Source organism: Balaenoptera musculus, chromosome 19, assembly GCF_009873245.2.
Source record: "Balaenoptera musculus isolate JJ_BM4_2016_0621 chromosome 19, mBalMus1.pri.v3, whole genome shotgun sequence".
NCBI classification, from domain to species: Eukaryota; Metazoa; Chordata; class Mammalia; order Artiodactyla; family Balaenopteridae; genus Balaenoptera; species Balaenoptera musculus.
Genome location: NC_045803.1, coordinates 41517132 through 41538295, shown reverse-complemented (window position 1 = coordinate 41538295; position 21164 = coordinate 41517132). Strand labels below are relative to the sequence as shown.

The window sequence follows — 21164 nt, the reverse complement described above, 5'->3', positions numbered from 1 at the left end:
TACTGAGCCCACGTGCCACAACTACTGAAGCCCACGCGGCTAGAGCCCATGCTCCGCAACAAGAGAAGCCACGACAATGAGAAGCTCGCACACCCCAACGAAGAGTAGCCCCCGCTCACCACAACTAGAGAAAGCCCGCACACAGCAATGAAGACCCAACACAGCCAAAAAAATAAATAAATAAATTTATAAATAAAGGAAATAAAGAAAGAAGATTATTATTACTACTACTACTACTATTATTTGGCTGCACCACGGGTCGTGTGGGACCTTAGTTCCCCGACCAGAGATTGAACAGGACCAGGGATTGAACCCGACTAGGAATTGACCCCAGGCCATTGACAGTGAGAGCGCAGAGTCCTAACCACTGGACTGCCAGGGAAGTCCCAGAAAGGAGATATTTTGAGCTCTTATACTTCACACTTTATATTATGGGCCACAATATGTATACTGTATTTATTTGTCTCTAGATCTGTCTTCCCCTTAGCCTGTAATCTCCCTGAAGGACAGGGATCTCGTGGGTGTTCCCCATGGTATGTCCAGTGCCCAGCACATACTCATTAAAAAGTGGGCAGGCTGACTGAGGGTCTCCCTGAGAGTGATGGGCTCAGGGGGGAAACTGGAGGGGAACACCTCTGGGACAAGTTAGGATTTCGAAAAGACAAGCTGTGGATTGAGCGTGGGGAAAGTGGGTTTTTGAGAAGAAATGTTGGAAAGGAATGGAGAATGGTTGGGCTAGGAGGTCAGGGGGTCCCTGGTGAGCCCCGCCCGGAGCCAGGGTGCCGGAGAGACGTGACGCAGCGCGGTTTGGCCGCTGTGGGGCGCCGTAGCCCGCGCCGTTGCCAGGGGAACGGGCCCGCGCCGGACGAGGCCCAGCCCGTGTCAGCCTCGCCCCGCGGTACAGCCAGCCCGCTCGAGCCGGAGCCGGAGGACTTGCGGGCCTAACCTCCCCCGCGCGGCCCGGGATGGGGCCCCGATCCGGGGCGCACCGCCTCCGGGTCCCGGGAACCGTCTCCGCTGCGAGAGTCTGAAGCGCCGCCGCCCTGGGGTGGGTGGACGGCCAGGCGCGGGGGCTGAGCCGCTGAGTGACCTTGGCAAGGCCGATCTGGCTCGGTCGACGACGCGCAGGTGAGGAGCCCCCGCTGCAGTTCTCACCTCGAAGCCTGGCCTCAGCCACGGGGCCAGAGCTGCTGCCGCCCGGCCGAGCTCTGCGCCTGGATCCCGCGGCCTGGGCTCCAGGTACCGGGCAGAGCGCCCGGCTTCCTTCTAGCATTCATCCGGTTCACAGATCTGCATTGAGCGTCTGCTGTGTGCCAGGCTTTTTGTCAGGCGCGGGGCCACGGAGGGCTCCAGAGAGGATGCCGCGGTTCTCCAGAACCCGCAGTGTTAAGAAGGGGCGGGGCGGGGGGTGCGGGGAGCAGGCGCCAGATACACGACTGAAGTGATTTCAGGTTGGGTTAAATGCTCTGGTGCTGAAATGAAGGGAGGTGGTCAGGGAGGCTCCGCTCTATCATGTGACTTTTAAGCCAAGAGCTGAAGGTTGAAAAGGAGCCAGCATTGTGATCAGGGTAACGGTGTTTCTGGAAGAGGCAAAAGCAAATGCAAAGATCTGGAGGCAGCAGGTACAGAGGAACAGCAAGCGTGAGGGGAGCCTTGAAGGATGCGGTGGCGGTTTCAACTTTATCCTAGCAGGAGGAGGAAACCATTGAGGAGTTTTGATGAATTTCAAGTTTTGAAAAGCTCACCTCACTCTGGTGAGGTGAGCAGTGTGATTGTGACAGGGCACACCAGGAAGTCAGCTGAGGGCCATCCTAGTTCTGCCAGTCTAGCTGTGCCTCCTAGAATTTACTTAGTCTCTCTGAGACTCAGTGTCCTCATCTGTGAAAGGGGCATTTTGTTCTGCATGTTGTTTATGAGAGAGAAATTGAGGGGCCAGCCACATCTGAGACCAATGACTAGAGAGGCCTATGAGAACAATTTGAAATGATAGGACCTACCTCAGAGAGTTGTGAGGGTTTAATAAGTGAATTCCATCAAAACACTTAAAGCAGTGCCTAGCAAATAATAAATGCCCTCTAAATGCTAGCGATGGTTATTGTTATTGTTGAAATACCGTAGGGGAGCAATGACTGGGGCTTGGATTAGGGTGATGGCAGCAGAAATGGTAAGAAGTGGCTTAACTTCCCTTCTTGAAGGAGAACTGGATTTAGAGATGGGTGAGGGGTGGTCCCTCTTTTTGTGGAACTGGTGGTTCACAGTGGGAGACGGGTTTGTAAACAGATAATCACCATGAGATTCAATAAAAGCAACATTGGTACTTAATTAGACAGGTTTTTTTCTTTTGTTTTTCTTACTTTTCTTACTTTTTTTTCTTACAAAGTTGTTCTTAATGACAGTTTCTTGGTGGGTGTTCCTCAAGGCTTGCTTCTACCATCATGGGAGTTGATTTCCTGGTTAAAATCAACAATGCTTGCCTCTGCTCACTGGCCTTGTTTCAGCTCCATGTTGCTCCCTTCTTCTTGTCCTCTTTCCTTGGCTTAACTTGAATCCCAAATAGTTTGCAGTGGTTGCTTCAGGAAGAGAATGGCACAGGAAATGTCTGCAGACCACGTCAGCTCAGGAATGACTGAGGTTTCAAGCTTTTCCTGCCCCAGCATCAGACTTCTGCGTGTTGTTGATGTGAGGAGCCCAGCCACATCTGAGACCAATGACTAGAGAGGTCTATGAGAAAGGCTTGAGGTTCCAATTTATTTTCTGGGAGTTGCTGTGATATGTATCTCTTAGTCAAACTAGCCACTTCCCAGAATCTTAAGTCCAGAGACTACTTTGGCACCTGTGGGTAATTCTAATAAACAAAGTACTTGCCCCTTGAAAGTTCTTTTATAAATAACATTTTGTGCTATAAAACAGTGTGCACCATGCAGCATTTTCTTTCCAGCCCCTCCTTTAGATGGTTAAATTGGACATCTGTTAAATCTCAGTGAAAATGGGTTTAAAAGTAGATCCTGGGAAAAAACCAGAAAACTTGTTTTGAAGTATCCATAGAAAATCACACACACAGCAACCATAAATCCTCTAGCAAAAAGAAAAGATGGTTGGGAATGAAACCTTCCTGTGGCATGCACCTTCCCTTTGGGTTCTGGAGTCACGGGGAGCTGAGCTGACCTTCAGCTGAGATTTGGAACAAGGTCCTGCCCAGCTGCTCCTCTGTTGTGCTGCCTGCTTGTCTGATTCCAGCTTTAACAAAAGCCCTAACAGCTCACAGGGAGCTCTTCAGCTGAACAACTCAGAACTTCTTTCGAGAGTGAGAAAGCATTGAACTAAAACTGAGTGCTCTTTTGTTGCATGGTTGTTAGGCAAGATTTCCTTGTTTGCCTGGTGCAGTACTGGGCTCTAGATCACACGAGCACATTTGGTCCACATGGCAGCCCACTGGGGCCAGGAGGGTAAGAGATGACACACTTCAATTATTTATTTGACTTTTTTTTTTTCAAAAGTAGTACATGCACATGGTAAAAAAAAAAAAAAAAAAAAAATCCAAACAGCACCAAGGAGTACATAGTAGAAGCAAATCTCTCTCATCCCCAGCCACTGGATCACCTTCTCACAGGCTATCCCTATGTTTGCTTTCTTGCATTTCTTTCCAGAGAGAATCTGTGCATATAGGAACGTAGATGTCTATCCATCCACCTTGGTTTTCACTCACTCGTAGCACACTCTACAACTGTCCCACATCTTGCTTTTCTGCTTAACTGTGTATCAAAAGTCATTTCATCCCTCATTATTTTTGATGTTATATGGCATTCCATTGTGTGGATGTGCCATATATTTGTTTGTATTGTTTTTTGTCCTTATTACAAACAAGACTGCAATGAATCTTTGTGCACTTTACGAGCATATGTGTAAGATAAATACCTAGAAATGGAATGTCTTGGCTCAAGGGTATATGTGTTCTCAAGTTTGGTAGACATTACCAAATTGCTTTCCAGTTAACCTTTTTGAAAAATAAATAAAGGAGAGATCCAAAGAGATGGCTTTGTGAAATTTGCCCACCAGGTTCCTCAATCTGTGAGTGGCAACGCAGGGACCAGAACCAGGCTATGTCTCCAGGCCTAGCCCTCTTCCCTGGCTCCAACCTGTTTCTCCCTGTTGGTAACTCAGATCTTCAGGCCCTCCAAGCCCCCACATCAGCCCTGTCACCTCTCTTCTGACCCCATCACTGTACCTTCCCCGTTCTGTGGCCTCTACCAACAAACCCTCTGGTAATTAAGTAGATTCTTTCCTGAAATTCTCAGACATCTTGCAGAAATGCAGGGATGCCTACAGCCTCTCCAGGGCTGGTACTTTTCACCTCAGTCTGGTTCTTTTACAATGCTATTCATGAATCTCAGAACAACATTCCTAAATATTTTTTTTTGGTGAGAGCAGAGGTGGGCAAGAGGGAAGTGGACCAGTCAGATAACTATTCTGTAGTTCATAATGAGAACCTGAAATGGTAAGATTTTCCTCACTTAAATTAGGCATATAGGGCTTCCCTGGTGGCGCAGTGGTTGAGAATCTGCCTGCCAATGCAGGGGACACGGGTTCAAGCCCTGGTCTGGGAAGATCCCACATGCCGCGGAGCAACTAGGCCCGTGAGCCACAACTACTGAGCCTGCGCGTCTGGAGCCTGTGCTCTGCAACAAGAGAGGCCGCGATAGTGAGAGGCCCGCGCACCGCGATGAAGAGTGGCCCCCACTTGCCGCAACTGGAGAAAGCCCTCACACAGAAACGAAGACCCAACACAGCCAAAAATAAATAAATAAAATAAAGAATTATAAAAAAAAAAAATTAGGCATATAAATTAAGGTAGCCTAACCTTATTTGGAAAATGCTATTTTAGACTTTTAGCAAGTCAATGTTAACATAGATTATTGTCATCCTAGCAATGGCCTTCCCCTTGTTGGGACAGGGAGGGACCTGCACAGGCCCTCCAGCCTGCCTCAGAAGCCAGGTGGGCCCTTGGCTTACCAGGGCAGTGGCTACCTTTGGCCTAACACTCCATGGGGCCTCTTTGCTCTTGTCTTCTTTCTGTCTCCACCAGCTTAACTCTGTGGTTTGTTCTGTGGCAGCAGAAGGTACTTAAGAATCTTTTGTCAAGGTCCACATACCTCTCAGCCCACCAAAGATGCAGCAGGGCATCAGGGAGCTTGTGGGCTTGACCCCCACTTCCCACCCAAGTCCTCCCAATACAATAGGCTGCTGCCCTCCCTAGGCCAGCCTGCTGTGGTGTCACCTCCCCCCATGCCCTTTTGCTTCTTGCTCATGCCCTCCTTCCCAGTGTGACTAGAAAGCTTTCTAAAACACCCATCACCTTTATGTCAACTCCCCTGTTTAAACTTTCTGTGATTCCCTGTGGCTCTTTCAACAGTGCCTAAACTTACTCACCTGGCCTCCTGTGATCACCTTGTTACTGAACCAAAGTCGGATCTGCTTGCCCAACACGTAGCAAAGCCAATCTGCTGACACCAGGCTGTGGTGAAGGCAAATACAGTGTTTATTGCAGGGTGCCAAGCAAAGGGAATGGGAGACATGCCTCAGGTCCACTCCAACTTGGTCTTTGAGTTAGAGTTTTCTTTTTTTTTTTGGGTGGGGGGAGGGAGGAGAACAAAGAGGCTGGGATTAATCATTGTCCTGTGACATTTTTGTGACATTTCTTAATTGTAGTTTCAGGAGTCAGAATATCTCTGGTTTATGATTCTTTGGCCAGGTGGTCCATGGCTCAGGGATCTGTTAGCTCATCTTGCCCTGGAGAAACAACCTGAGTTTGTACATTAATGATGACATCTATAGTAGCAATTTTAGTACATTTATGATGTCATCAACAACAGCAGTTTTAGTCATGTGACTCTGGTTGTTTAGTGTTCAGTTAGCACAGGATTGAGGTCAGAGGTGACTTGAAAGGGAATAAAGTTTTGGAGAGAGAGATTAATCATAATCTTGGTAAGGGAACTTGGTTTTAGGGGCACTTGGTTTCAACCTAGGATCTGACCCTGCAACTTCCCAGGGCTCATTTCTCTCTCTCTCTCTCTCTCTCTCTCTGTGGATCTTGCTCTCTGACCCCAAACCCACCCACTCTGTGTTCTATCATACTGAATGGCTGGCCCTTGCAGGGCTGCCAGAATACCTATTCACCCACTTCTCTGAAATCTGTCTGGGCCCCCAGAACGCAAGCCCCTGAGGGCAGGAACATGGTCTCATCTGTGTTTACATCTTTAATGCACAAGGGGGCTGGACCACAATAAGCACTGACTGGGCCAAGGCGTGAGTGCACAAGCTGGCCATGTTGTCTGGTAGCAGAACCATGCATCTTTTAATCTGGTCTCCTAGGGAAGTGCTGAGAGGGGTAGGACAGCCAGAGAAGTCCCTGGGTCTGGTGACAGTACCTGGTCCCATCCATGCTTGAAGCCTCATCTTGGATTCTCTCCTACCTCCAAGCCCTTTTAATCAAAATTTTTTGGGCCAAAAGAATTTGTGGCCACCAACTCCACAAGGGAAAATATCATCAGTTAAGAGTTGGTTGTCTCAGGCTTTTGTTGCAGGTGGCATGGTACCAGGCTGCCACTGCTGCAAGGGACTTACACCCGACAGCACCATCCCCTCATCCATGGTCTCATACAAGTGGTACCTCTCTGGGCCAAGGGTACTGGGGTTTGGTAACAGAGTAACCCCTAAGGCTGTTTGTCGTGGGCCCATGGCCTCAGGTGGTGACTCCTCCTGCCTCAGGTGTCAGGGATGCAGCAGCACTGGGGGTGCCTGTGGCCACTGCCAGCCTACTCCGGCAGCGGGGGCCTGTCAGCCAGCCATGTGCCTCTGCTTCTTTCTTTATAAACTACCTCAAGGTGTTGGGTTATTCAGGTGTGAGGATGGCAAAGAGAAAGTCAGGACTTAGGAATCCCAATTAATGGGTTCCCTTCAAAGAAGTTGCCCTGGTGATGATATCACTGGAGAACCTATGTGGAAGCCACAGGGATTTGTCCTCCTGAGCAGAACTGCCCAGCTCAACTGTATACACTGGGCTTGACCTGATGACCTTTGTTTCCAAAAATCAAGGACAAAGATTTGCACCTCTGGGGACATTCCAAATAAAGTGATGCCAGCTTTTTGATCACCTTTGTCATCTTTGATCAAAGCTGAGAAGTTTAGAATGACAATCCAGTGGCCCAGCTCTTATGACAATGTGTTCCTTGGGACTACTGACTTAAGAAAGCAACTTCAACCAACCCCATCACTTTGGGCATAACCTCATAAAACCTTACAGAATATCAGATGCGGTAGCCTCCTCAGTCTGGAGAGATGAGGACACCCCAGAGGGCTATTTTAAGGGTAATCATAACTCTACCATTTAGGGAACATTTATGTGTCAATGCTTTACCTACAGTGTTGCTGATCTATATACAGCCCTAGGTAGGCATCCCTACCCCTGTTTTTCAGATGAAGAAACTCAAGCCACTCAGCTAGTAAGTGAAGAACCAGGACTTGAACCTAGATCTGTTTCCTCCGAAGCTGGGGCTCTTTTTTCACCTTTCATTGCTTTTTACTGAAGACAAAGCAAATGACCAAAGAATTCCAGTGGAGTCCCTAGGAGAAAACTAGGGTCACTCCATTTAGCTTTGGGATGAGGCTACTCAGACTCTCCAAGTTTGGTTTACAGGAGGCTCTGGGCCTCAGGTGGGATGAAGGGCAGAGTGGCTGAGCGTGAGTGTCTGGCAGCTAGGGTAACAGCCATGGGGCTGGCGTTGGGGGGTGGGTACGGGTGCCTGGCGACTGTGCAGATTGAAGGCAGGGCAGAACGGGCCAGATGGCTTTGGGTGAGTCAGTATTCCTCATCATTTACCGTGCCCACATTTCCTTTTATTTCAGAAGTTTTCAAGTCAGAAAACATTCACTGAGCACCTACTATGTACAAGGTATGTTCTGGGTGCTTGGGAAAGGGGATGTGGGGAACAGAGGTGAATGAATCACAGTACCTTTGCTGCCCTTAGGGGAAGCTGGCATAACAGGGGGGCAGACATGGAGATGGCAAAGTGTTCCAAACAGCAAAGTGACTTGCCCAATAAAGACTGAGTGTTAGGGCCCCCTGACTAACTTGGGGCATCAGGGAAAGCTTCCTGGATGAGGTGATGCTTGCAGTGGGCTCTGAAGGTCAAGTCACATTTTGTTGGGTTTAGAAGTGAGGAAGGTGTTCAAGGCAGATGTGCTGAGCAGGGTCTGCCATACCCTTTGGCTTAGTCAGACTCCCTGGCCAACAGGCATGGACTCCTGAAAGGAGAGTCCAGCTGCCAGGGTTTTTTCTGCAGCTCTTGACCTTCCCACCAAGAGCTCCGAATTGGCCTGTCTACCCAAGTGAGGCACTGCCTGCCCAGGCTCTGGTCCCACCTCAGGCCCAGAAGATACTGGGGTTGGGCTCTTTCTCCTGTAATGACAGGCCTACCCGTCTGCCCTGCATGTATCTTTGACCACCTAGTCAGCTCTTGGGCTGAGCGATGGTGGGATGGGGGTAAAGAGTGCTGCCATCTGGTGGTTTGGCTCTGGCCAAGGCCTGTCTTTCCCTGAACTCCCTCAAGTGAGTCAAAGGCATCAGCTCACCTTTTTGTTCTCACTGTACCAGGCCCACATTTACTTAGAGAAAGGTGGTCATTTCCACTGCTGGAGGGAACCAATGAGGATTCCTCCCCTCTCTTGTGTGTTGGCTTCTCTCCAGCCAAGAAGCCCCAGGTAGCTTATCTGAGGCACAGGGGAGATGGTTCAGGGGCCCCCAGTCCTTAAAGGGATTACATGCTTGCTGAGGGGCAGAGGCCACATCCCTCTTTTGAACACCTCCACTCCCTGTTTCCCTTAGCAAAGTGTAACGGGGCCCTCTCTGACACTTGCATTTGGGCCTCAAGACAGAGGTGACTAATCCTAACAGAATCAGCATGTGTTCTCATCGCTCTGGCCTCAGCCTGATATTGTTACCAGATGAGAACATGTCTTATTGGGTTTAACTCTGATGGCTGTGGAGACAGAGCAGAATAACAGGCAGTCACACTGTGAGCTGAATAAACCCTGGACCTTCCTACCTTGTCCTGGCTAGGACTGGGGCCAGAACTTGCTCTGGGGCTTTGAGACTAGCACTCTACTGCCATCCTCCCTCACTGCCAGGCTCCTCATGCTAGGGCCCCGGATTCCCCTGCAAAGTAGCTGGGAGATGGCTTCACATACTAGCCTGCCCCTCCTGCTGAAACCTGGCTGCAGGCATGGGGCTCTGGGCTCTAGCCTGGGCCTCCTCAGGCTAATGATCTTTCTACCTTTTCTCCCTCTGGAGATGAACATCTGCAACAAGCCCTCTAACAAGACAGCCCCTGAGAAGAATGTGTGGACAGCACCTGCACAGGCCAGCGGACCCTCCCCGGAGCTGCAGGGCCAGCGGTCCCGCCGGAATGGGTGGAGCTGGCCCCCTCACCCGCTCCAGATTGTGGCCTGGCTGCTGTACCTCTTCTTTGCTGTGATTGGCTTTGGGGTCCTTGTTCCCCTCCTGCCTCACCACTGGGTGCCTGCTGGCTATGCTGTATCCTTGGGAAAGTGTGGGACTGGTACATAGAAGAGTGGGGACAATGGATGGAGGGACATGGGCGAGGCCTGAAGCTGGGTTCCAGTGCCTCAGAGAGCGCAGATGGGCCCTGTCTCTGCCTGGGGGGACCAGTTTCCTACCTGCCTGGCCTCCAACCCCCATCTGACCCCTCTGCCTGATTGGGTGAGGGAACAGGCCTAACGAACCTTGGAGCGTTGAAAGTCCCACACAGATGGGAACCTCATCAACTGAGGTACCACAAGAGCAATTACAGAAGAGAACCTTAAAGCTCTCTTTAAGCTAATTGTGTCCAGAGCTCAACAAGGGATAAAAGAGAGTACCTTATTCCATTTATGAAATAATTTTTCACTTTTTGGAAAGAATAAGAATAATGGTAGAATTCCTTTACATGGTAAGTTTCCTGGTACATTTAGAATATGGTTTTATTTACAGAGATTATTATGCTGTACCCAGGACTGTTTAGGAGCTCATCGATTTTATAAATCAGACTCTTTTAGGGTAAGGTTGAATTGACAAGAGGAGGGATAAATATGCCCTGGAAGCTCCTGGGAATTGTGACAAACATGAGCTTGCCTGAATTTAGTGATGTGACTGCCCCAGCCCTGGCCACAGGCCCCAGGAGCAGAGGATGTGGCTGCAAGTCTGGGCGGTTGAGGGGCAGCATGTGGCCACGTGCCCCAGTCCAGAGGGTGCCCATGAGAGTGTGCCTTGGTGTGTGTGCTTCATGGAGATGATTCCTTGGGCCTCTGGGAGAAGGTGGCCTAGGGTGAGCTGAAGGAGTTAGCAGGGATGAATTTGAAAGTCTCAGGCGTAGAGTCAGCACCCTTCAACTCAGCCCTTTCAGAGCTGCACAAGGCTGAGCGGCTTCTGCCAGCTCTCCGCATCTTAGCCTCCTCCTCTATCTGACAGGAGGAGTCCTGCCTGCTTCCCAGGCAGGGGACAAGGAGCACACAAGGATGTGTGTGTGTGAGCACCAGAATGTATGAGCCATGAATGTGAGCACGCTCTCTTGGGAAACCATAGAGCCCTTGGCTGGTGGGTAGCCAGGGCAGGTGGGTGGAGAAGGACTCTAGAGAAGGTTGTTGGTCTCCGATGCCAGCAGTGTCACTGAGGGGCTTCCTGGTTCACTAGGGCCCAGGGCCTAGTCATCAACTTTGTACATGAAAACTAGACTTTCTCTGAGGTGACCAACAGGGCTTAGTCAGTGCTATTAAGTAGAATGCTTCATGGAACATTCCTCCCATGATCCGAATGGGTACACCACTCACTCAGGACTCCCTGGCTTTCTGCCATCAGGGTACCTGGGAAGCCAGGTTAATAACCACATAGTTTGGAGTGAGCAGAATCAGAGCAAATAACAGTAACCAAGAGTAACTAGCATTTATTGAGCACTTATATGTGCCAGGCACTGTGCCAACCCCTATACATGGATGATCTTGTTCAACTCTCATAATAATCTGTAAGGAAGGTGTTCTCCCCACTTTCATAAAAGAAATTGGGGCTCAGAGAGATTAAATGACTTCCTGAGGTCACACAATTGCTACCCTGTGAGGCCAGAAGGACTGCTCAGGCAGTCTGACTCTGAGGCAGTGGGATGGTTTGAGGGTTTTGTCCTCCCCATATTTATTGCTTTGGGCAATGCTGGAGGCTCAAAGAACCACCTGGTTTGGCACTCCCATTTCCAGGCCTGAATGGTTCTCTGTCCTCCCATCAAAGCCACCTTCCTTCTGCAGGCTCCCTCAGGGGCCCCTGCAGAATGAGGTAGGGTAATGGTGTGTACCAAGCACTCACCTTGCACCTAGAACTTGCCTGGGCCCTAGGGTTGCAAAGATGGGTAAAACAGGGCCCCAGCTCTAGGTGTTCCGTTTCCAACTGGAGGAAAGCCTTGTAGATTGGAGATCATCACATGGTAAGCATGGGGGTAGGGATTCATACAGCAGACTGTGGGTGCAGGAGGAGGGCCATGTAGACCAACATCACCACCCAGATGCATACCTGTTGCTCTCAGCTCCCCTCCTTCCCTCTTCCTGGCTTCTCTAGGTACTCTTGGCTCCGCCCCTTTCTTTCATCACCTATATCCAGTCAGTCATCAAGTCCTGTTGATTTTGCCTCCTAAAAAGCTATTGTATTTGCCCTCTTTTCTCCCCACTGCCATCTGCCTCTCTTACCTAGATGACCATTCGTTTCCAAACAGGTCTCCCCACACATGCTCTCACCATGGCCAGTCCATCTCTATCCCTGCAGCCAGAGTGCCCTTTCAAAAAACAAATATGATAAAGTTACTCCCCAGCTTAACACCCTCTAATAGCTTCTTCCTGCCTTAAGGCTAAAGATCATCATGGCTCTCCACATTCTGGACTCTGCTTATCTCCCCAGCATCTTCTTATTTTATTTCCTCTGTTGTTCTCTGTTGCAACAACACTGGTCTCTGCCTGGAAGCTCCTAGCCTCTCTCTCCACCCCAATACCCAGCTAAGTTAGAAGTCAAGACCTAGCAGCCCATGGGCCAGTTTGGCCTACAGATTTTTTTTTTAATTGAGGGATAACAAACACACAAAAGGGACATATCTTAAGTGTTTCTTTGGCAGGTACATTTAAAAAATTATTTATTTCCTTGTCAACATTTTAAAAATGAGATGCCTCATATATCCAGACACAAATCCAGATTTCTGGTTCCTTCTGAAAAGCCAGAATTTGGTGACATGGGCTCTCTTTCTTGCATGGCACCAATAAGCTGAGCTGGAACCACACATCTAGTTGGGACTCTGCTTGTTCCCAGTACCCAGCCAGGCCCCCTTTCCTCTTTATATTACCTGCCACGTTCCTGTCATCTGTTTCTCTCTAAGTCTCAGCTGAGATGATACTTCCTCAGGGAAACCTTCCAGATCCCTTCAGACTAGATGAGGTCACCCAGTTACAAACTCACATAGTCCCCTGAACTTTCGTTATTGCAATCAACCTACTCTTTGATTAACCTCTGTCTTTCCTGCCAGACTGTAGGCTCCTTGGGGCTAGGGGCCAAGTCTGTCTTGCTCCTGCCATATCCCTCAGTGCCTGGCATAGAGAAAGACCTCAGTAAATAGCTGAATGAATGAACCAGGGGGGTGGGGGGGAGGGAAGAAGTGTTGGAGCAGGCAGGAAACTAAATGTTTGCCTACATTCAGTGTGTCTGAAGAGAGCCTGGAATGGTAAGGAGTAGTGCTTGGTGATACCAGAGAGGTTTGAGAGGATCCAGAGGAAAAGGGGCCGTGAACACTGAGCTGAAGAGTAAACTTTAGCTTGAGAGCCACTGCAGGAGTTTAAGCAGTCAAGGCTTTAGGTTTAAGCTTTTCAGAGCTCACTACCCAAGTAAAGGGTACTCAAGGGGACGCAGACATGAGAAGCAGAGTCAGGAGACTATGGAATAACCCAGGCAAGAGGTGACGGCCTGACCCACAGCCAGGGCCGTAGGGATAGAGAGGTTGTGATGGGCCACAGGATTGTCTCTTTCAGCTCTGGTATAGCACATTAGGGTGGAGCCTGGCTCCTGCAGACATGTAGGAAAATTTGGCTGCTGGGAAGAGGAAGAAAAAAAGGAGGTTGGACAGCTGATGGATGGAGGATAAGTGATGGAGAGATGATGTCTACTTGGCTAGCAAGAGGATGGATGGATGGATTGATAGATAGCTAGATGGAGGGTGGATGGCTGCCTGGGTGGAATCTATTAGTGAAGTTTTACACATTTACTTTGCAGTAAGTTGTCAGCATACTGTGTCCAGCATTTGGTCCAACTGCTGAGCAGACAGATCCTGGAAGATCTGTGTTTCAGGAATTAGCCATGCTGCCCCCTGGCCAGCCCCTGAACATGTTAGGCCGTCCCAGACATTCAGCCCCAGGGCTCCAAGTACCTGGACTCTAGATTGGGGAGGCAGTGGATATATGAGGCCCTGTCTGCAAGTGATTCTCCAACTGGCCTGGCTGCTGGGAGAGGATGTCTTCTTCCTTCTCAGAGCTGACTTCCTGTGAAAGCAAGATAAACAAGCTTAGAACTTATATTTTGGGTCCTTCAACCTTTAGAGGATGGTCTCTTTAAGTCTCATTTCACCATTTAGAATCAGAAACCAGGTCAGATTCTGAGGTAAGATCAGCCAGGGCCTAAGCCAGGCCTGGATTAGTGAGGCCAGGGCCCTATAGTTGGTCTCCTCAGCAGCAGCAGGCAGTGCTGGCTTGTGAGCTCCATTACCAGATAGCCCCTCGGCTCTTCCATATGGGGCACAGGTATGAGGTGGCACAGGTAGGAGGTGGCACAGGCAGAGAGTCTCTGCACTGGGGAGTCACATGGAGGTAGGGAGCAGTTCTCTGGCCACAGGAAGCAGAAGTGGGGCTCTCAGCTGGCAGTGTGGAGTGAGTCTTTAACCTGCTGGGCCAGTGCATGGGCGCCATCTTTGCTGGCCACCTCGTGGTGCACCTGACTGCTGTTTCCATCGATCCAGCAGATGCCAATGTGCGGGACAAGAGCTATGCTGGGCCCCTGCCCATCTTCAACCGCAGCCAACATGCACACGTCATTGAAGACCTGCACTGCAACTTGTGCAACGTGGATGTGTGAGTGCGTGTGGACTGGGTGTGTGTGGCCGATGAGTGTGCCCGGGGAACTGCCAGTGGGAGCTGAAGGCAGACAGGGGCATGCCCAGGCTTTACAGTCATTCTGAAGCCTCAGAACCCTCTTATTTCACACAGTCAAGAATCTTAGTGGAGTGACAGAGAACTGGGTGAGGGAGAATGTGATTGGAAACAGAAGATGAGGAATAGCATTTCCAACAAAGTAGGAAACAATTGGCACTGCCACAAACACTTCTGATGACTAACTCTACCAGTAACCACCCCCCTTCTCTCACCAGCATTCCCAGGTATGGGCAGAGAGGGGAGCAACACTTGACTACTTACCATGTGCTAAGTGCTTATGAACAACCACCCTGCAGAGTGGGCAACATCTTTCTCACTTCACAGAGGAGGAAGAGTCTAATGCTCAGAAAGGCTGAGTGGCCTGAGGTTGGTCATATGGCTACTGGGCAGCCAGATTCACAACCCAGCCTGCCTGGCCCCGAAGCCAATACTGTTATCCTTGTTTATGCACGAGGAATCTGAGGCCCAGAGAGGCCAAGTGACTTACTCCAGGTCACATTGAGGGGTCAGAATGTCCAGAGCCCATACCCCCTTGGCTGGTCCAGACTGCCTCCCTAAGCCCCTCTCTGGAGCATCCCAGTCTCCCAGCCTTAGGTAGGGGATCAGGGATGGGGGTATGGTTCAAGGCTAGCTCCACACTTTTAATATTAAGCCCCAAGCAGCCTGTTGAAGGGGTTCTGTCCATAGGACAGAGAAAGAGCCAATGGCATTAAGATGCTGCGGACTTCGGCATCAGACCATCCTTTCTTTCACTAGACACCAGTCAGCGCGTTGTTCCTCAGTGGACGCTCTGGCAGTTGCTGCGTATTCCAGGGCTCCATTCTGTTCTGGGGGAGGGGGTCGAAATTTATTCTTCCACTCTCCTTTGGCCTTTCCTGGTTCCTCCCTGGGGCAGGGAGACTCTCTTGCATTCCTAATGTAGCCTCACCTCACCTGACCCACTGCGGTGAACTGCTTACTGCTCACCCAGATGTCTGCTTACCCCTCTTCCTTTGTCTCCCTTTGGATTAGCCCAGATAGACTGGGGTTTTCTGGAAGAATGCCAGGAAATTTCCCATAGTCTGGCAGAGAAACAGGGACTCAAAAAATGGCGATGTCAGGAAGAGCACTGCAGGCCCTGGGTCCAGCAGCCTTGCTCTCTTCTGCTCCCTGGCCCCATACCTGCATTGCCTCCTGGCTGGGCAAAGGGGGCTTGGAAAAGAAACTCCGTTTTCGTTTCATGCCACCATCACGCGGGTGCACTGTCCCAAAGCGGGACAGTATAACGCCGCCTACTCCTCCTCCCGCCGCTGGGTACACCTCCCGTCCCCGCCCCCACCCCGCCTCTTCAGAAGCGCTGCTTCCTCCGGGTGCCCCGCCCCACAGTGCCCCCCGCCAGAGGGCGCGCGTGCTCCCCTTTGACGCGCTCCGCTCTCCGCTTAGGCGCGGGTGGGTGACCCGCTCCAGGCGCGGAACTGGCAACCCCCCAGCCAGGCCGGGCAGCAAAAGGCGGGAGAAGCCCGCAACCGCGCTGTGCCCCCTCCCCACCGCAGGAGTGCTCGTTCCAAGCACTGCAGCGCCTGCAACAAATGCGTGTGCGGCTTTGACCACCACTGCAAGTGGCTCAACAACTGCGTGGGCGAGAGGAACTACCGGTGAGAGCCAGGCCTGGGCCACAGGGGTGCCTGGCGATGCCTGTGTCTGTGCGAGCCAGGGGCCTTGAACCTGCATATGGGGCGGGGCGATGATAGGGGTACTTGGGGGACCTGTGCGCTGGTGTGCGTTAGTGTGTGTGCTGGTCTGAGGGTGATGCTCCCGATGGCTTCCGCCTGAGAGCGACGAGGGTAGGTTTGGAGTCTTTCTCCTGCTGGCCCAGGGAAAGGTGGGGAGCCTGTTGGGGGTGGCCGCCTATATTCACCTTTGCCCTAAGGCTTTGGCTTCGTGAGGAGTCAGGGCTGTGGGGTCAGAGGCCCAGCTCCCCATCCTAACCACCGGCCCTTTTGAGCTCTGGGCCCTTGCCCAGCTGGAGCACCTGGGTGCTGACAGCTGCCCACGGCTGGGCCCAGGCTCTTTCTACACAGTGTGGCATCTGCCTTACTGGGCGTCCTGCTCCTCGTGCTGGTGGCCACTTATGTCTTTGTGGAGTTCTTTGTCAACCCCATGCGGCTGCGTACCAACCGCCACTTTGAAGGTCAGTGTGGGCTCCAGGCTCACTCCCATCCCCCAACCCTGGGCCTGTTCTGGTCACTGGTTACATCCCTGGCTGAGCACAGTCTGCCTGTGCCTTGCAGTCTTGAAGAATCACACAGATGTGTGGTTCGTGTTCCTGCCTGCTGCCCCTGTGGAGACCCAGGCTCCTGCCATCCTGGCTCTGGCTGCCCTTCTCATCCTTCTGGGCCTGCTCTCCACAGCCCTGCTCGGCCACCTGCTCTGCTTCCACATTTATCTCAGTAAGTGCCCCACATTTATCTCAGTAAGTGCCCCTTGCCCCTACCCCCACATATACACCCACACCTGCCTCTCATGGGATGGGAGTCCCTAAGCTGGAAGTTACCCAGTTTGGGCTGTAGAGCCTTGAAACTATGCCCCTTCCTAGTGCTGGCTCTCTAATGGTGACCTGGTCTCACTCCATGGCTTAGTGTATATGGGGACAATGGTTTTAGCCTGTGGTTGGGTACCCTCCCTCACCTTCTGAACTCCAGGGTTCCTTTTCCATTGCACTGAGCCCTCTCTTTACCCCCTCAGTGTGGCACAAGCTCACCACCTATGAATACATCGTGCAGCATCGTCCGCCCCAGGAGGCAAAAGGGGCCCACAGGGAGCTTGAGTCATGTCCCCCCAGGATGCGGCCCATTCAGGTATAGAAGTGGCCCAGAGGGCTGAGGGAGTGGGAGAAGGGGTGTGGGAGGGGTGGTGGGCTGTGCAGCGAGTAGCCAGTGACAAGACAGGGCAAAGGGAAGCAGGCCTGGAAGAGCAGCTGGGGTAGTGGGTGCTGGAGGCAGCAGAGGCGAGGGCAAGCCTGTACTAAGCACGTGCCTGCTTGCTCAAGTGTGGGCACAGCCAGAGGAAGCCCTGTGTTTCCCCGACCCCAGGGGAAAGGCTCTAAGCATGTGCTGGAGGGCACAGAATGTGGGAGCCTAGAAGCAGGCAGGTTGTGGCCGCAGGAGAAGAGAGAGGGATGGATCAAGGACTGGGTCACCAGGATAGAGCCATCAGTTCTCTCCACCTGTGACCCTGAGCCCTTATACCCATTACTCCATTTAAATCTTGAAACAGCCCATGAGGCAGGTAATGCTACCGTACCCATGTTGCAGATGAACATATTGAGGCCAAGAAAGATTAAGCAAGCTGGGTCTAGGAAGAGTTAAGGTCTCTGCACTCTGAAGCAGGAATCCTCCAGCCCAGGCTCAGGGCCTGGCCAGCCCAGCTGTTGATCAGCCTATCCCCATTCCCATGCCCCTTGGCTTCCTGAGGTCAGCAGCTGGGGGTGGGGTGGTCCAGTCCTTGGAGCCCCCAGGGACTGGGAAGGCAGGGGGCCCAGGCAGGCCTTGTTGGGAAGGCTGAGCTCTGGATCTGAAGTCCTCATGGCAACTGGACACAAACACAGGCTGGTGGGTGGATTGGGGGAGTGCTTGGGACCCCACCTCTCCTGTTCTCATCGCCAGGGGTGGGCCAGGCTGCCAGGACTGGGTAGGCCTGGGGGAGTGATGGCTGTTGGTGGAGACCCCCTGCCCCCCGCAACTGCCACACCATTGTGTACCTGCCCTGGTGCTGGGCACGGAACCCATGTAAGCACAGTGGCAGCCATCCTGGGAGTGGGCACCATCCCTATCCCCACTTCACAGAGGAGACTGAGGCTCAGAGGGGTAGGCAGGAGACTTTCTCAAGCTTCACAGCCAGTGCCCACTGAGGCAGGGCTGGCCCTGGGATCCCCAGACTCGAATGCTCAGGACCCCTGCTCTGTAGTTACTGCCTGCTTAGTCTTTGGGGCCAGATGTGCCAGCAGCAAGGGCATTTAATATCATCTGAAAATGACCTGAGGGAGCCGTCGGCAGAGGGAGAAGGGGTGTGTTTGTCCCATCGTACAGAGGAGAGCTGAGGCTGAGAGGTGCCATGTACCATTCAGGAATGTGCAAGTTTTGAATGTCTCTGAGGGAGGATTGTACGGACAGCTTTGATGAGGGGAGGGGAATTTGAATGGGGACACCCTGGTGGCACCCTCAAACTTCCCCAGCTGGCTAGGGCCTGGCTCCTGTCCCATTCTGGCCCATCAGGCTTCTGAGACCATCCTCTACTGCTGCCCTGCCCTCTGCCCTACACTTCTAGAACCCAGGGGCACCAGGGTAGGCTTTGCCCCCTCTCTCCTGGGCCCTGGAGGGGTGCTAGGTGCACACTGGTGAAGAGGAAATGTGTGGGGGAAGGACTCCCTTGGCGTCCCAGCCCTTGTGACTGGCCTTTGACTCCTTCCTCTTTCCCAGGGCTCCTCTGCTCAGGCTGGCACCTCCACATTCCTCCCCAAAGGGCCAGCCTGGGCAGGTGTTGGGCACAGGGCTTGCCCAGGGTTCATTCTCTGCCTCTGTGTAGCCAGCCGGTGACTGGCTGGGCTCTGTCCCCCAGATCTGCTAGGGCTGTCCTGCAGGCGGCCTCCCCACCCCCACCCTGAGCAGGAATGCGGGAGGGGCCCCACTCTGGAGCCGTTGCCCCCAAACATAGGCTTGTTTTAGAGACGGTGTTGCTGTTACAGTGTCGTCTCTGCATTAGTCAGGACGCCTGGGTCTCCATGGAAACGACTGCCTAGTCGGCGACAGCTGCCCAGTGCCCTACCCCCAGCCACCCCACATCCTCCGCCAGGCTCCCTTCTCAGGCTGTTTTTCCTGGCTTTTGTTTCCTCACCTGCAGTCCTCTTGGGCGCGGCCCGGCGCTTGCTGCGTGCTGGGGTGCGAGCCTAGGCCACTCCTGCTACCTCCCGGCTTCAGACCCCTTCACTTTCAGGGGTTGGGTCTGCTACTCCCATGGTCACTGTGAGGATCAGCGACTAAACAAGACAGAGAACACCCATAAGCCTGGTCCCAGGTGGGGCTGTGGCGCTGTTTTTTCCACCACCTACTGCCTTCCCTTTACCGGTAGAAGTTGGGGAGACCGCTCATCCCCCCACTCCCCGCCAGCAGCTGAGATTGTGTCTGGTACTCTGAGGACTCAGCTCCAAGGGAACCATGGATTCCTGCAGGTAGCCTCGCAGCCTCGGGTGCACACCCGGGTGTGTGAACTGCCCAGTCTCCCAACTAGGAAAAAAAATCGGTTCAGAGACTGGAGCCCTGGGAGGAGCCAGGAGCAGGAGAGGGCCTCTCTGAGTCCCTCTTCTCCCCAACCCAACTTGGCCAGAACAGCTCTAGACTGGGTACATTGAACACATGAGGCTGGAGGCTTCCTGGAGGAGGTGGAGTTTGACTAAATGAAGTGAGGAAAATGGTGGGGGTGGGGTAAGGTACAAAAACAGGTGTTTTAAGCCTCATTCTGCATTGGGGTTTTCCCAGCATACCTGGGAAGCCTGGAGGACAGCCCTAGACCTCTGTGCCCAGACCTCCGACAGAAACCAGTAAGGGGGGTGTTGCATCCAAGACAGAATGGGCCCAGGACCCAGAAGGCCCTGGACCCACACCTGGCCTCCCAGCCTCCCTCACCTCCATCTTCCCCAGGAGATGGAGTTCTACATGCGGACCTTCAGCCATGTGCGCCCAGAGCCCCCTGGCCAGGCCAGGCCTGCCTCAGTGAATGCCAAGTGAGTGCAACCTGGGCAAGTGCCACCTCACATCTCCCATTGGCATGGCAGGGCCATCTGAGGTGGGAGAAAGGGGTTAGGCCAAAGCCAAGGCACAGGTCTTGGTCCAGGCTATCATGGCCTTGGACAGATCAATGACCCTTTCCAGCTAGGAAGGGAGGCTTATTTTAGGACCTCCAACAGGGTGGGATTTGAAGGAACAACAACATCCAGCATTTATCCTCCCACTTCCCCTTCAGCCCCTCCCGGTTCCTTGCCACCCGCGGCCACGTGGAGCCTCCACCACCCTCCTCCCCAGAGACTCTCGCTCTGCCCCCCCGGATCCGACCCCAGGTAGGGGGGGACTGTGCTGGGCCCCCTGCCCGGTGGAAGGGGATGGGAAAGAAGCCTCTACCCCTCTCTACTCCTGCGCGTCTTTTGGCGATGTGAGGTCTGGGGAAGGGGTATTCAGGCTTCCCACTGTCTCTGCAGAAAAAAAGGAAGCGGCGCATGTATAAGGTACCGACCTCCAGAACCTTGGACCGGGAGCCCCCGTTGCCCAGGCTGCCGGGTGAGCGCCCCTTCCTGACCGGATCCTGCTCGGGGAGCTACGAGGGAGGGAAAGGTAGGGCCCTAAGTGAGTAGCAGCTCCTAGTCTCACGTTCCCTTCCGACCCCATAGGGCCGCGCACCCCCGGCCGCCGCTCCAGCTCGTCGTCGGATTCCGCTGACGCCAGCCCTGCAGGCGCCTACCACTCGGCGTCAGCCGAGTCCATGGACGAGATTCCAGTGGCTCAGACGCGCCTAGGCAGCGCCGGTCTGGCCGCCCCCGTGGGCAGGGGCAGAGAGCCCCGGCTGGCGCTGCAGGCGCGTGCGCCGGCCGTTTTCGTAAGCCCGAGTAGCGGCGAGCCCGGTGCTCGGGGCGGCCCGGAGGCCGGTCTCGCTTAGCTGGGACAAGAAACAGGGATGGCGGAGGAACGGCGGGACAGACTCTCTATGCAACACCCCCACCCCCGCCGCACTGAGTGCACTTTAGGGGCCCCTAAGGGCCGGCGGGATCGGCCCCCTCCCCCATGACTCAGCAATAACAGCCACCACCAGCCGTGATGCTCCAATAAACTTTTTTATGCTTTTGCGGAGTTAGTGCATAC

General features: G+C 52.9%; 2 protein-coding genes across 10 annotated transcripts in view; one reads left to right on the top strand and one right to left on the bottom strand.

Annotated features, from left to right (window-relative positions):
- The first annotated feature begins 601 nt into the window (after positions 1 to 601).
- On the top strand, positions 602 to 21152 carry ZDHHC1 (zinc finger DHHC-type containing 1). Of its 9 annotated transcripts, none has more exons than XM_036834227.1 (13): positions 619 to 1128; positions 7903 to 7949; positions 9347 to 9589; positions 14021 to 14196; positions 14493 to 14643; positions 15700 to 15911; positions 16323 to 16447; positions 16530 to 16706; positions 17002 to 17114; positions 19953 to 20035; positions 20275 to 20368; positions 20507 to 20585; positions 20696 to 21152. In XM_036834227.1, exons 2-13 carry the CDS (start codon positions 7941 to 7943, stop codon positions 20959 to 20961), a joined length of 1728 nt encoding a protein of 575 aa, XP_036690122.1. In that variant the 5' UTR covers positions 619 to 1128; positions 7903 to 7940; the 3' UTR covers positions 20962 to 21152. The 9 variants fall into 9 exon arrangements, 7 of the variants coding, with proteins under 7 accessions (XP_036690124.1, XP_036690122.1, XP_036690125.1 ...); XM_036834230.1 differs by having other exon boundaries at positions 626 to 1128; positions 14493 to 14501; positions 15810 to 15911; XM_036834228.1 differs by having other exon boundaries at positions 628 to 1128; positions 16548 to 16706.
- LRRC36 (leucine rich repeat containing 36) overlaps positions 9587 to 21164 on the bottom strand; it is a 69070-nt gene continuing 57492 nt past the window's right edge. The window contains exon 12 of the mRNA XM_036834225.1: positions 9587 to 13611. Coding sequence (XP_036690120.1) covers positions 13598 to 13611 — 14 coding nt within the window. The 3' untranslated portion in view covers positions 9587 to 13597. The remainder of the gene's footprint in view (positions 13612 to 21164) is intronic.